Genomic DNA, 16,676 nt, shown 5'->3' on the forward strand with positions numbered 1-16,676 from the left:
TCTCTAAGATATGCTCATACATTCAGGTATTATTTGTTTACACGTAGTAACTAACCTTTCTCTTTTGTACAGACAGAATTGCAAGGATTAACTATCTAAATTCCTGATCTACATTCATTTTGCTCATCCTCTGCTATGAACTAAAGGGAAGAAAACATTACACTGGGAAAGGGACAAATCATTTTCAGTCTTTACAAAGCAGACAGCAATGACCATACTTAGAAATATATGAAAAAGTATGCTCAGTGGCTTAAAACGTCAAATAATAATTTTATTGAGGTGCTTTTACATCAAAACATAAACAGCAGACATATCAAAACCTGGTGTGCTTCTATCAGCAACTGCCAGAAATTAGTTTTCATAGCCAATTGATCAGAGTTCTATAACCCTCCAAAGTCCTTTATTGACAGCAATGATTATCAAAAAGAGCAACAGACATGTCTCTGACCAGCTACTTACAAAGTTAGTTTAACAACATTAAAAACTGTAACTTATTTTCCAATATGTAGGTGCCTCAAGTGAATACAGGACACCAACACAAAAATGTGGATAAGAATTTATAATCAACATTTCTGTTTTAATGAAAACACCAGTGTGTACCGGTTTAAACACATGACCAAAATATACTATTTAAAATACTAACTGACCACAGTCAAAAGAGGTCAAACACAAGCAAACAAAACAAACCAAGGAGCATTAGGTAATTCTGAACAGAATTTCTTTAAATGTGTGACTACTCACAGTATGATGTATACAAGTAAAAATAAAGTCCCCAAATCTCCAAATTAAAAAAAGGGGTCGGGGGATAACTTTCAGGCAGTGTTTCCACCTGATACTTTCTCATTAAACTTCTTGAAATTCTTAAGTCTATCCAATTTCTCTGAAAGTTTAAGAACTAATCTACAAAGAAATTCCAAGGAATAACACAAAGCAAACTCAGCACAAGCAATCAATATATTATATAACAAAGACAGAAAACTATAATCTCTTTACTTGATCTCTTTACTTGAAGTAGAAGAAATCCTCTTTAACTTCGAAACTACTCAGAAAAAAATTAACTGAAAAGGGAACAGGCTACTAATCATGAAGTGACTTCTAAAGCTAAAAAAAAAAAAAAAAAGGCAGGTTGGGCCACATAGCCAGAGAGCCATCAGAAAACATTTTCTCTGATCATCAAAGAGAGGTTTTATTTTCTCTCACAAAAAAGGTAAGCAATTCAGAAACACAGTTTAGAGAATATCTAAGTTGGTCCAGGTTCAAAAAAAAAAAAGGGGGCAAACTTCTCTCCTACTACATTTAAAGCTCCCTGGAGACCATGGCTGTGATTTTTACTTCTGGGCTTTTCCGAAGTGCTTATAACAAGGCTATCTGTTCATATGTATTTACATACTTTTATTATTTATTTGTGTATTTACTCACTCAAGCAGGGCAACAGAGGCACCAAGCTTGGGACTTCTTTTAGTTTGGGCTGAAGAACCCCATTTTGTAACATATTATATAATTAACAGGCAAGATTTAAAGAGCCATCTAGTTCCAAACTAAATACAGATCAATATAAACGCAGATTTTAAAAAGGTAATTCTAAAATGGTAAACTGTCTTTCCAAGGAAATAAGCAGAAAATATATAATCCTACCACTTCCTAACATCTGTGTTCATACTAAACTTTACATTTATTTTACTGGTTCTGTGGCAACTTGTTTGAGAGAAAATATGCTGTTTCCACTGAGTAACTTTCCTATACCAACAAACTCTCACATAATGTCAAAAATGATTCTAGAAAACAATGAATAAAAGGCTGCATAGCTACATGTTTTCTCCAGCTCCCCTCACTCTTCAGAAGAATAGGATGTTAGTTGTAACACTTGATAGCCATCACTTCACTCATTAGAGGACTAGGGTATGTGGTAATGTGATTTAGTTCATCTAAATAAAGTCATTTTAAACCTTCTTGTATATAAGGTCTGTACCATTGGATTTATGCTCTTATCCAGAAAAGGGTACAATCTCTCTAACCTGTGATATCTGTATAGTGACCTTTTGTGATTCTTGTAATCTCTCAAGATGAAGGGAGCAATGTTTCTGTTTAAAAATAAAATAAAACGTTAAGGCTAGATGCTACTAGACTATGTTTCACTAATTTTTAGGGGAAGTGAATAATCACTACATACTTTCCAACTGTTGGAAATTTATACTTCTAAAATGATAGCAATTTAAAACACTATATACATTTTTTTTTAATCAAAAGGGATCTACAGAGTGACTAAGCTTTGGATGGGTTTCCTCAGACCCTATTTCCTCTTAGAAAAGGTATGTTAAATCGAAAAAGAAAGCTATAATAGAGCAAGTAATGGCTCACGGTTTGGGCTTAGAGTCACACAGATCTGCATTTGAATACCAATTCTGCTACTTCCTAGTAGTACAATATTGTAGCTCAGTATTTTTTCCTCAATATGTTATAATACCTACTTCTCATAGAGCTGTTACAAAAATTAAATGAGATAATGTATAAAACGTAGTTATGTGGCCCAGAACTAAACACAATAAATGTTAACAATTATTATTTCATACTTAGCAAAAATAAATTATATTTTCAATTTCCTTCAGAATTAAAATTTTGTGCTCATTTTGCTTTTACATTGATTCTACTGCCTCTGAGTAGCTGTTAATTTATGATCCAGGAAATCACATCAAAATAGATAATCCCCCCCCACCACCACTTTATTATTAAGGGCAGAGAATGACTTCTCATCCCAGTTCTTGTGGAGTATACTATAAAACAAATGTACTCCACAGGGCCTGGTTTTCCAAAGCCTCGCAGTTTCAAATACTGACCTTACAAAAAACAGGAAATTTTCCCAGGCTATTGAGTCTCTGTTGTAAGATAAAGAGTTGTAACACAGCAAGGTTGCTGGCTCAAAGACAGACAAGTTACTGATTGATATGTAAAGATACTGGGAAATTGCTGTAAGAAGAGAATGTTTGCTAAGATCAAGCTTTTGTGGGTGGACCACTTAATTGCCTTAATGAAATGTCATCTGACTTGTTTCACTGAAAGTTACCAGCCTATATTATTAAACTATAACCCTACCTATGTCTCTTCCTGTAACTTCCTGGGCTGGAGAATAAATGCAGGAAAAGAACCCCAATTTGGGGTTAATTTCCCAAATGGAAGGAATGCCTCTCCCTTGAGGATTCCGGAGAGGTTAACCACTTCAGGGCTTCTCACTGCTCAGAAGAGATGGGCTTTGAGTAATCCTTTGCAGCTCCGTCACCCAGGGGAAGAGGGGTGACAAATCCATGGGGGGCAAAGCAACAAGTTCTTAAGTTCTTGTTCCAGTTTCAACCAATTGACTCTGAATTTTCCTCTCTGGACCTCAAATTCCTTATGATGACATTAATAAAGGAAATGCCAAATATATAGCAAAGAAGCCTGAGGAAAGCCAATAGCTTTAGCCTCCAGTTACTCCAGTTACTGAGTTACTGGATTTATATAAACTTGGGGGTTTATGCCTCCTTTCTCTTTGGCCTTATATAACTACCAGGACAATATTAGCTTCTAAGACAGAAAAATGTACAGCAAATGATATATTCAAGGTGATAGTAAACTGGTCTGCTCATTGCCAAAAATCTTTCCAGCTTCACCTGACAACTTAGACTAAAATTTAACTTTAAAATAATCATATTAGTTCTTCATAAAAGAACTGGGAAACTGTACCAATAGCATATTCTATATATATCTGCCTTAATCCACTTATAATTTAGTATCTGCTTATACAATATTTTATTTTCTTAAGTATGTGCCAAATACTTCACCTAGAAGTCGGTTTTACTTGCTCTCTCTAAATCTAAACAAATCCACCACAGGTTAGTCAAACATCATCTATCTCAAAGCTAATCTTTCAAAATCTAATACTGCTCAGTTAAATTAGCAAGTAGTCATTCTTCACAGCTACTTACTCAAAATTGGGGTCAAGATAACTTCACCACAAAGAAAGGTATAAATACAGTGCAACATCTTCATCACTGATGCAGCATTAACCTGGTTTTTCATCAAAATTCAAGAAAAAAGTATACCTCTATGACAATTTTAAGAAATTGTCATAATCTTTAGCACCCATGTAAAAAGAGCATGTATAATTGCTTTAAATGATGAGAAGCCTGCTCACTTTGAATGAAGTATTGTTTTAAATTGCTTTTAAAAGATCAGTTTTTAAAGAAAGATCGTTGTAGCACAGCAACAACTTTTAAAAGAAACACTATCAAAATCATTAATAAAAATCTACCACTTATTCTCTAATTTCCAAATAAAAGTAGCACTTTTTAAAAAGCAAACAGAATGTTCCTCAAATACTATATTAAAAATCACTGCAAATATCATATTAATAATCATTTACTAATAAAAATAGCTTAAAACTATTTTAAATTTCAACAGGTCCTCAGAGAAACTACTTTCATCATTTCATCATCAAATTAAATTGTGTAGCTACAGATCATTCATGAACTGCTAGTAGTAACTTAAGCTCAGAAATGTGGCCCTATGTGCCAAGAAACCCCAGAGATCTAAAACATGTCATTTCCATGTTGTGAGTGAGGGGAGGGGACAAAGAATTTAACTGTATCTTAAAGATAAGAGTACCAATTCAAATGGCCCTTTGATAGATGAAAAGAGAAACAAATGCTATCAAAAACAAGTACCAAAAAAAAGAAATATCCAATTCCTCCAGAGGCAGATTAATATGAAAAATGAAAAAGTATTTATACTATGACACCCTTAGAACAATATTTTTTTTAAATACTTAAAAAAATAAATTAAAAATAATAGTAAATGAATTATCTAGGCCAAAGCTATTCATGATGAAAATATGTAAACCTTCAACACCAAACAATTCACAAAAACTAAATTAGTGGTGATATAACGAATCAAATTTATATACATAGCAATTTAAATATGAACTGTCTGTGCCAATTTGTACAAGTCAATCTATGCATAATTCCCCCACATTTTGTTAGTAGCAATACTCTTCATTACTCTGCTGCCTGTATTTGTAACTTGCAATATGCTCTCACAGTAAGTGTATGGGATATTGTTTTATAAAATAAAACCATGCCCATAAGATTCATATGCTTCTTTTATGAAGTAAACAATAATCAATTCTTATATTGCTTGTGTCAAGTTCACAATTATCTTTTCCAATTTAGCTATGAATAAAAAACCCTACAAATTCTTTCTCCACTAAAAAGTATAAACACTGTTCCAGCCAGCCAAAAAAAAAAAAAAAAAAAGTAGAAACAGATGACTGAATAGGGTCAAAATTGCCTCTGAGGCAAAAAAGACTATAAAAGAGAAGGAGAAAGAAAAGGAAAAAAAAAAAAAAAAAACAAGAGGAAAACAAGGGTAGGAGAGGGAATAGAAAGAAAGGAAGAAAAGAGAAAGGGGGCAGAAAAGGGAGAAGAAAGTTAATCTTTGCTCCAAATAACAGAAACAGCTTTTAAAATCATGTTGAAATGCACGGCACTGTAAAAGCAGTGGTTTCAATAAGGACAAACACATAATACTCATGAGTTTAAGATTTGAAAAACAAACAGTTAACAAATGAAGTGAACTTTCACTTCTGATTATAAAAATAGTATTCTAAAAATAGTATGAACACATGCAGTCAGCTGTTTCAAAATGTGTCAGAATACAGCTAAGATGAAAATACTCAAAACAAAATAATTTATTTTTGTCACTAAGTACAGGTAATGAGTATAAATAGGTCCTATTATTAACGAATTTCATTTTTGAAGAGTTAATTTAAAAATACAAAATAAAGTGCTGAGTCTGTTAGAGTTGAGATTCACTGCTTTAAACCAAGCAGAGATTTTAGCAGAGTCATGGTGTCTCTTCAAAAGCCCAAGAAAAGCCAGCCATGGTGAAACTTTTAAGGAGGAAAGTTTCCACAAGAGCAAGGATTATGTGACACAAGATGATAAGCACAGTATCAAGACACAGGGCTGAACATGATAAGCACTGACTGACAGGGCACTATCTCCAGGCAAAGAACTGGTATCACTGAAGAGGAAAGCCATAGATATTTATTAATGACCACACAGAAGTGGCCTTTATAAAGGTATACCTGTCATTTCAACCATTTTTATGGTTGAAATGGGTTTCCTTATTTTAACATGTGAAACCTTCAAGAAATAAATGATTTCTGACTACTCTACTTGTGACCACTGTCCAAAAAAAGTAATTAGGGCCCTAAGTTCAGGATGACCTATAGTCATTTTTTTCTCTTTCCATTTATATCATTTCACTTTCACCACTTACCTATGACCTGAAAATCTTAAAATCTGCCACCTGCAGTCATTTTTAAAAAATTCTATGGTAAGAAACATAGGCTGCTGACTAAGTGAAGCCTGAGGGTTAATCAAGGATTAAATAACTTGAAATGGAGAGGCTACAAGAAATAATGAAATAATGTAAACATGCTTAAGATTGCGAAAGAAATTAAAGATTTAACTTATAAGCAAAAAAGGAAATTAATAGTCATATAAAATAATGCTCTTCAGAAAATGAGACAAATGAGGACTCAGATATTAAAAATTGAAGAAAAAATTCTTTAAAAAAAGCCTTAATCACAAATTTAAGAGCTTTTTAAGCCAAACATGCTTAGACTGAAAAAGTTAAGAGCTAAATCACAACTGCATAGAACCTCTGTTAACAGGGTAAAATGATGTTTAGCAGTCAAGTCTGAAATCACTATTAACCAAAGAAGGCAGACGATTATACTGTACTCTATAAATTCAGAAAATACAAAACATACAAAAATTAGAGGTCGTGAAGAGGCAGGAGTTATGTCCAAGAAGCCAAAACCCAGCAGGGGATTTATAATCTAAACATTACTAGGAAATAAAATAAACCAAGGACTGTGCATTTGAATAGTGTGTACTCTAAAAACAAAACAGTAAATCACTGAAACTGAGTCTTTAACATGGAGAACAGAGTGCCCTCTGGGATGTGGGTACCCTCTGGAATAAGCAAAGCTCCTGTTCTTGAAGCACTCATTTTCTTGAAGAATCAAAACACACACGGATATTTTACAAAGAATGCCAAATGTGCATTTCTTCTACCAACAAAAATTAGATCTCAAACAAAAATCTCTTTGCTTTCCTTGGCCAGTATGGTGATGTTGGGAAAGTGCAGCTTCAGATATAGTTTAAAGAGGACAATGAACTGTTTTAGGAGTCAAGTTACACAGAATTGAATACATTAAAATGTATATTTGCAGGCTGGTGGTTAGCTCACTTGGGAGAGCATGGTGCTGGTAATACCAAGGTCATGGGTTCAGATCCCCCAACCAGCCAACCACCCAAAAAGTAAATAAATAAATAAATAAAATGTATATCTGCTTGTTTACTTCAAACAGCCCAATACTTTTCGGTCATGATCAATCCTCTAAAAGCCCCAATGCCCCCAAAGTAGTACTTTAAATGCAAACACTTACTTAGGAAACCAATTTAATCCCAGGTGCTCTGTCTTAGAATATAATATTCTTTCTACCATGTCATGAAGTGGTCTCCAAGGTAACTCCAAATCATCTCTTGAAAGAAGTTCCTTTTTCCTAATTTGAAGAAAAGAAAATACATGTGTGTGTGTGCATGCACAGATATGTGTATATCATACACACTATGCAGGGAGAACAGTTAAATACTGCTGCTCATCACAGTGGGTTTTGCTTTTCCCCATTCACAGCAACTCACTGGCAGAACAATGCATAGTGGTACTTCACTATCTGTGGGGGATTACTTCTAGGAACCCCCATGGATACCAAAATCCGAGGATGCTCAAGATCCTTACATAAAATGGTACAATATTTGCATATAACCTAAGCAGATCTTCTCATATACTTTAAATCACCTCTAAATTACTTGTAATACCTAATACAATGTAAATGTTATGTAAACAGTTGTTTTATTTTTAAAATTTGAGAATAGTTAGCTCGGTTGGTCATAGTTATATTGTTTTAACACCAAGGTTTAAGGTTCGGATCCTCATACAAGCCAGCTGCCAGAAAATGAATAAAATAAAAAATAAAATCTGTACTATTTTTTACTGTTGTATTATTCTTCGTTGTTGTATTGCTTTTTTATCCCCAAATATTCTCAATCTGCATTGAATCTGTGGATGCAGAACTCACGGATATGGAGGGCCAACTGTATTAGGAAGAACAATATACCAAGACTCTCGCTGCTGCTCAAAACTCAAAGAGCATCTGGTAAAACAGGGCATTTAAACTTATACCACATTGCTGTAGACGAATTTCACATACTTTCTCACACTATCTATGGAGTACTTAATGTTTCCAGCATTGTGCTGAATACTTTGGGATAAGCAAAAGAATATATGATCCCTGTCTTCTCAAGGAACTTACAACCTACATAAGGGAAGATAATTATCATAAATGAAACTGACAACATTTACACTGTGTGCTAGAGAAGAGAAGGTTTCATGAAGGAGATGGAATTTTAATTAAAAGGTTAATTAACACATACGATTATACCTATGATAATGTTTTCTACAATCTTTTTCCAGATCGACAATTTGGGACTTGGTCTTCTTACCAAATAGCCCTTAGCTCTCATTCCCTAAAACCCTGAAGAAACAAACAACCAAAAAAAAACCTAGCAGAAATCATAAGAAATGGACTTACTTTAACAAGTTGATCAAGAGACGGGCAAATCCTTGCATCATGCTGATTTCCAGTTTTGGAATTGATACCAGCTCATATAATAACTTAATAAAAAGAACATGATCTTCTTTGCTAAATTTTCGCCCATAAAGTCGAATATACCTGCAAGAGAAAAATAGATATAGCCTTTGACACACTATATAAAGCTACAGATATAGCTATAGACACACCCATGTTCACTGCAGCATTATCCACACTATCCAAGATGTGGAAGTAACCTAAATGTCCATGGAGGGATGAATGGATAAAGAAAATGTGGATATGCAATCCGATGACTTATTCAGCATTAAAAAGAGGAAATCCTGTCATATACTACAACATGATAAACCTTTAGTGAAATAAACCAATCACAAAAGACAAATACTGCACGGTTCCAACTTATTTGAGGTATCTAAAATAATCCAACTCATAGAAAGAGAAAGTAAAATGGTGCTTGCTAGGGCTTGGGAGGAGGGGGAAATGGGGAGTTGTTATTCGATGAGTACAGAGTTTCAGTCACACAATATGAAAAAGTTCTAGAGATCTGTTGTATAATAAGGTATATATAGTTAACAATACTATACACTTAAAAATTAAGAGGGTAAATTTTTGTTGTTTTTTTTACCATAATAAAAAAAAATAGGTGCGTTAACATCTTAATTACAAATGTCTTTGATGTTAATTATTTTATATTTATTCTCATTGTTAATCAGCAAAGAATTATTTGGTAGTTTCCTCAAGAGACTACCAAATAAGTAATATTTTAATAACAATGGGTTTATAATGATAACTGAGTTCTCATCAACATTTAAAGACCAATTAAAACACTGCTGTCTTATTGCTGTATGGTCTTAATTGGCCTTTGGTCATAGGTAACCTGAAAAGAGTTCCTCTGTCCCCTTCTTTTATTAAGCAAATACTCATTCAAGATAATGATCTATTAACAACTCTCTGAAACTGCTTAAAAATAGCATATCACAACATAATTAAAGGTAAATAGAACAAAAGAGTACAAATATAATTTACTGCATTAGCCATAAGAATCTTTTAAGAATGAATATGGCTTACTTAGAATCCTGAAACAAAACAGCAAGTTATATAACTTGTACTATCTGTTTCCAAGAATTAATTATAATAAAATGAGGTTACTACCAAAAATAATTAATTTCATCTCAAAATTATACATTTTTCATTTTTCAACTTCAGAGAAACAATGTAGTCTAAAGTATCAACTATAAGCAAATTTAGGAAAAAAGTGTCCCAAAAAGCAAGAACAGCAGCATATTTAAGGATTCAGAAATAACTAATGCAAAATTTGCTTAGGACAAATTAATGGATAATTAAAATCATAAACCCTTTTTAGGAGGGTCATTTCATAGACATTTAAACACATAAATCAACAGAAAAGACAGCATTAATATTCCTTACATGATCTTTAGCACTCCACCAACAGCTAAGATCAAATTAAACTTATGCTTAACTTCTGAAGTTAGGGCCCCTGTTTTTCTGTCTTCCAGAAATTCCTCAAAATTCTTGGTCCATTAAGAGCACTCTTTTCTTAATTTTCACAGGCTGTTCTGAATTTATTCAGCTCTGTTCTGTTGTTTCAAGGTATAATCCCATGACCTCAACTTAGTACTATGACACCAGATAGTATAGGGGGAAGAGCAATGAGGACTGAGATCTTGTTTTGACTCTACCAGTGATTACTGCAAATGTTTCTTAACTTTCCTGGACTTAGTAAAGCAAATGGATTAGTGAAGACAACATATGAAAACCCTAAGCCCAGGGCTGCCAAAGATACTTGAGACTGCTGAATAAACATGGTACAGACTCCTGAAGCCTCTGCCTCCCTCAATTTCATTCTAAATTTAAGAGTAAAGGCTAGAATAATTTGAATGCTATTTTAAATGAAAACAAACTATCTTCCTAAACACTGGCACACATTTTTAAGATAAAGTTAAAACAGAAGAAATATTCCCTGCTTTCAACAGCTGCTTCCGGTCTTGAGAAGAGTCCAGATACCCCCCAATTATGCAATCACTCTCCCCTTTGCTTAAGATACTTCTGTGAAAAAATTAAAGAATTACTGCTCTAAGCCACTGAAACAACTTAGCTACAACCCATTGATTGCTTTCACTGCAGTAGACTGACAACTGTGTGTTTAACAACAGAGACATAAAATACGCAAAGACCAAATTTTAATACTATAAAAAGAAGAGACTAATTGGGGGATTCCTAGAAGGCCTAGAGCTGCTGACAAAGTTAAAGATTTTAGGGGGATTCCCAGAAATCATCTATTTCCCTCAGTTTCTTGCCAACCGCAAGTGGTTCTTATCTCAGCATTTCTCAAAGTGTGGTCCAAGAGATTTTTTTAAAGAGCACAGAAAGTACTAAGCATAAAAATAAAATTAATAAATTGGGCTTCATTAAAATTAAGAACTTGTATTCACAATAAAACACCATTAAAAGTGAAAAGCCCAGTCAGGTATTTGGAATACATATATCTGACAAACAGCTTATATCCGAATTACATTAAGAACTCCTATAAATCAATAAGAAAAAGACATAACCCAATAAGAAGGCGGCAAAAAAGCAGGCACTTCTCAAAAGATAACAACCAGATGACTAATAATCAAATACTCATTAGTAAAATATACTCACATCATTATTACTCAGTAAAAGCAAATTAAAACCACAGTAAGGTACTACTTCACACCCATCAGACTGGCTAAAATATAAAACCCTAACAATACCCAGTTTGGTAAGAACCTAAAGCAACAGAACCTTTCATATGTTGCTGGTGGGAGTATATAATGGTGACCGCCATCCTGGAAAACTGCTTGAAATCTAGTAAAGCTAAACAAAAGCCTATTCTATGACTCAGCAATCCCAATTCCAGATATATGTGCAAATGAGTGCATATGTCAACCAAAGACATGTACAAAAATGCATATAAACCTCACACTCAACATCTTGAACAAAAGAAGCCAAATTTAAAAGAAAGCTACTGGGCCGGCCTGTGGCTCACTCGGGATAGTGCGGTGCTGATAACACCAAGGCCACGGGTTTGGATCCCATATAGGGATGGCCGGTTAGCTCATTGGGTGAGTGTGGTGCTGACAACACCAAGTCAAGGGTTAAGATCCCCTTACCGGTCATCTTTAAAAAAAAAAAAAAAAAAAGAATGGACAATACTAATCAATGGTGTCAAAGGTAAGCAGTGGTTATCTCTGGGGAGGGAGTATTGATTGGGAAGAAGTAACTTTTTATACGGTGCTGAAAATATTCTACATCTTAATCTGGGTAGTGGTTCCAAAGTGTATATACATGTAGAAATTCACCAAGTTGCACATTTAAAACTAGCACAATCAACACACTTTACTGAAAGAGTTCTACATGTAAATTTTTAAAAAGAGATTTAAGAAACATGAATGGAATATTTATCCTTAGGGAGAAAAGGTGGTCAAAGGATTACTGCATCAGAATTATGCAGGATAACTGTTTTAAACAGTTGGGATCCAACTTAGACCTAGTTCATCAAAAATATTGCAAGTGTTAAATCTCAGTAAAGCTGTTTTTTAAAAATAGGAAATTGAAAAAAAATTCCTGGAGTGAAAACTAACAATCTTCATTTTTTAAACTATTTAAGTTAAAAAAACCTACTATAGACTGTATTTACATGTGACCTATTCCCTTCTGCCATTTAATTTTCACATTAAGTTTTAGGGGTAAAAATTATTATTAGGTGTCTCAAAATACTTGAAAACTTGGTAATTGTCATGGTTGAACTTTTGAATAGAATATTTCTCAACTATCTACAATATACAGATGACAAATCATTGTTCTATCCTCCCACAGGAGTAAAAAAAAAGACAGTTAAAAAAAAAAAGTAAAAGATAAATATAAAAGCATTTCCAGCTGCTTTTTCCTCAAAACCTTATAGTGTATTTATCAAATGCCTTAACTTTCAATCTCAGGAAAGACAGTGACATACCAGGACTAGTAGTTATTTAATAGAATGTGTAATACCATCAAAATTTTTTCTACTATATATTGTGAAGGTAGTTTACTATACAAGTATATTTAAAGCAAAAAAAAAAAAAAACAGAATTATACAACACTATTGAAATAAACTAAAAATCAGAGCTTGACTAGGAGCTAAAAATACTGGTTTTCAGTACAAGCTTTGTCATTAACCAGTTATTTTCTTTAAGGCAATCAATGGGTTTCTAAGATTCTAACTATACCCATCAATAAATAAAGTTAAAGTAACATTATTTCAGAGCAACATTAAAACTGTTTGTAATTTTAAAACATATAAGACATAGTTAACAATGGGATTTATCCTCATATAAATGCTTTATTTTGGGTAGTCCTGCCCAAAAAAATGAAAAATGGATTTTCAGCTTGAAAATTAAAAAGCCAAAATTAAACTACCTATTTTCATGGAAAGTATTTATGCACCTTTTAAAAATCCTCATCTAGCAAAATGTCCTAAGTAAATAATTCAGAATATCAAAGTCAAAAGGTCAAAAATTTTCAATGCACATATGTAATAAAATTTTTTTTTAAAATTTCCTGAAAAAAATCCACATGTCCAATATAAGAGAAAGGCCTATTCTATTAAATTGTGATTTACTCCTACAGACTATAATGCAGTCATTTAAAATTACGTTTTCAAAGAACTTTTACCAGTATATGGAATGAAACATATTATATTTTTTAAAAAGCAGATAAAAAATACTACTGTAAGTAAATAAAAATACATAATCATGCAAGAAAAAAGAGATAAAGCAAACGCCTTGTTACGTCTGGGTGGCAAAATTGAGTAATTTTCATTTTTTTTATATACCTTTCAGTTGACTCAAACTTTTCTATTGTAAACAGGCATTATTTTTATAATTAAAATTAACAAAAACATTTCATAGCAAACATCTACTGTAAATTGTGAACAACTAATGTTTAAAATCAGGTTATCAATACTTAGGCATTTCTACTATTATCTTAATAAAAATGTCTCTTATCAAAGACTATTTATTAAAGTCATAACAAAAGAGCCAACTTGAACAGGTTTCTTACCAGCCAAAAATAAGAAGAGTATGAATCAAGACAATTAACTGCAATGGATATGTATGTTTAAATTCACTGAGTTCATAAAAAATATAAAAACAAAACAAAACCTCAAAGATCACATCTTTGAGGAAAGCTAGACAAAGTTATTATCTTAAAAACTGGTAAATGAAGGGAAACAGTCAAGCTTTACCCTGCTACTCCTAGAGAATAAACAACAGTTCATTAGGAAAAGATCTTTAGAGAATGACAGCAAGAGGCTGGCCAGTTAGCTCAGCTGGTTAGAGTGCATTATAACACCAAAATCAAGGGTTCGGGTCCCTGTACTAGCCAGCCACCCCCCCCCCCCCAAAAAAAAGAGAATTCCAGCAAATAAGCAGAGAATGAAAGATTTAAGTATCACCATTTTGGAATCTCTAATGATGTAAGATGGCTACTAATATCACAAAAAGAGAGATTCAGACATTACATACCTGCTGACCAAAGTACACAATACCACCTGTTACACAGTCTTGACAAAGAAAATTAAAAACATCATGTGCCGAAAATAACATAGCAACAAAATCAATTACTGTGTGAGATTTTAACATTTCAATCTGACTCTGACTAAAGGTAATTTGAATTATATAATTAATAAAGACGACTTAAAAGACATAAAAATTTTGAGTAAACAGAAACTGTCTTCCTTTCAATCTTCTGGGGAACACCTATAAAAACTGGTCATTAACTAAGCCACAAAGAAAGCCTCACTTAATTCTAACATGAGGAAATCAATCTGGCCAAATAGTCTGATTATAATACATTGTAAATTTTAAAATATTAATGGAAGTATAACCAAAAGAAACCAAATCACTTAAAAACACATGTGAATCTTAAACAGTCAATGTCAGACTTAAGGCATTTCCTCCTCCAAGAGGCACTTCCTTTAAAAATCAGATTCAGGACTATAATGACTATTCTCACCATTACTATTTCACATTTTTCTGAATGTAGATCAAAAGGATGAACTAGAAAACAAAAATAAGGGTAATTATTTCAGGAAAGGTGGAACTAAAAGTATAGTGTCAATGTTATGATTATACCTAAAACCTCTAAAACAATCAACTGAAACATAAAACACTTGCAGACTAAATTTTAAAGTCTACAGAATATGTTTTTTTGAAATCAACAGACTTCCTGTACAACATCCAGGTAAAAAATAATGGTGGTTGAAGAAAGACTGCTCCATTCATAGTACCAACAAAATGATTATTTAGAAATTTTTCTAAAAGAAACATGCAGGAATTACATGTTAAAATAATAAAACTTTACTAAAATGTAAAATATTTTAATAAATGGTGAGACATAAGGACTTTTAAAAATGTCTCTTAATACCTGACAGCTAGGAATTAAATGACAAAGGTTTTTTTGTTGTTGTTGTTTGTGGCTGGCCGGTAGGGGGATCTGAAGACAAGTATTTTACAGTAAGGAAACCTACCATGTGCAATGAAAACTCTAAACAACCTAAAAATTAATTTCAGAGAGTAACTTCAACTACCGAGCCCACCCAAAACAAATATATACTATGTTGTATCTACATCAGTTCCAGCCTTTTTCCTTCTCTTCCCAAGTTTACACCAAATAGAAACATCAAATAACAGAGGCAAAAGTTGCAGAGAAAACTAAAGGATCAGGAATAGACTACTTTGATTTTATTCCAGGACTAAGTCCCTCATCATTACATATAATATTAAAAATCCAGATACAGTTTCTCACTGTTAGAAACAGTGAGTGAACAAATAAAAGGATAGGTTTTCTCATAAACCCACCTGTCTTACTCTTTTCACTCAATTACCTGTTTATTCAAAATGTTTTTCTAGAGCAAATCACACATATAAGACAAGAATATGACTCGAATAGTTCCTCCTTTAGGCAAAGAACTCACAATCAGATAGGAAGAAAACAACCAGCTATGAGATACGAGTTTCTGGGCACCAAGAAAACTAAATATATAGCAGTGGGATAAATGAAGTATTAATAAAGTTTTGTGATTCTTTTTTTTAACCAAACTTTCATCATAAATTAAGTGATCATTGACCGTCAAAGACCAGAAAGCTGTGTTATCACTTAATTTATACTCTGAATAGGCAACCCAACCTCAAAATATAAGCGCTCTCCCCCCCGCCCCCCCAACACACAAAGGATATTAATTCCAAACTGCTGGTATGGAACAAAGGTAAGTTACATATATATCTAAAGTGGAGAATGTCTTATGTTTCCATTTTAGCTTTGCAACTCCCGACATAATCAACTCTAGATAGAGTATTTCAACACCATAGCCAAGCAAGCTAGAGCAGCATGGTTCTATAATTTTGCTGAGAATTCAAACCACGCTATGTCAATCCCTTGGGTAAGTCATGTAATCTTCTGTGTATTTGTAAAACCTGGGTTTCCTCACAAGGCTATGGTGATAGACAACTGATTAATGTACATGAAAGATACTCTTGATTTAACTGTTCTGGAATGGGATTCTGAATACCAGTTGTTTTTTAATAAGTTCTCCAATGTCTCACCAGTTTTGAGAACCACTGGACTTTAGCACACTGAATGGAATACACACTTTTGAAAATCTATTTAAATCATTCAAAATGTAATACTAATACGTTTCAACTTATATTTCTTTAATTAGTTATGAGGTATGCATTTTAAGAAGTTTGCTTACTGTATATTATAATTATTTTCATGTGAATTATCTCTTCAGATCTGTGGAAGCCTATCTAATATCCTTTAAGACTTCCTTCCATCATTAAGTCTTCCTTCATTCCCAATGAAAACTGCTATCTGTCCTCTTTGCTCCTTAACAGTCTGTACCAAACTTGAGTATGTTTCACAATCTGTCTCATACTATAGT

The 16,676-nt window shown here is 33.1% G+C and overlaps 1 protein-coding gene across 3 annotated transcripts in view; it reads right to left on the minus strand.

Moving 5' to 3' along the window:
* PSME4 (proteasome activator subunit 4) overlaps positions 1–16,676 on the minus strand; it is an 86,664-nt gene that overhangs the window by 61,704 nt on the left and 8,284 nt on the right. For 2 of the 3 annotated variants that reach the window (XM_063077580.1, XM_063077583.1), the window contains exons 2-3: positions 8,696–8,836; positions 7,490–7,606 (exon numbers count right to left, since the gene is read on the minus strand). In XM_063077580.1, coding sequence (XP_062933650.1) covers positions 7,490–7,606; positions 8,696–8,836 — 258 coding nt within the window. Of the gene's footprint in view, positions 1–7,489; positions 7,607–8,695; positions 8,837–10,141; positions 10,335–16,676 lie in introns of those variants that run through there. The other variant, XM_063077581.1, reaches the window with a different exon arrangement.

This window comes from Cynocephalus volans, chromosome 14, assembly GCF_027409185.1.
Source record: "Cynocephalus volans isolate mCynVol1 chromosome 14, mCynVol1.pri, whole genome shotgun sequence".
Taxonomy (NCBI): domain Eukaryota; kingdom Metazoa; phylum Chordata; class Mammalia; order Dermoptera; family Cynocephalidae; genus Cynocephalus; species Cynocephalus volans.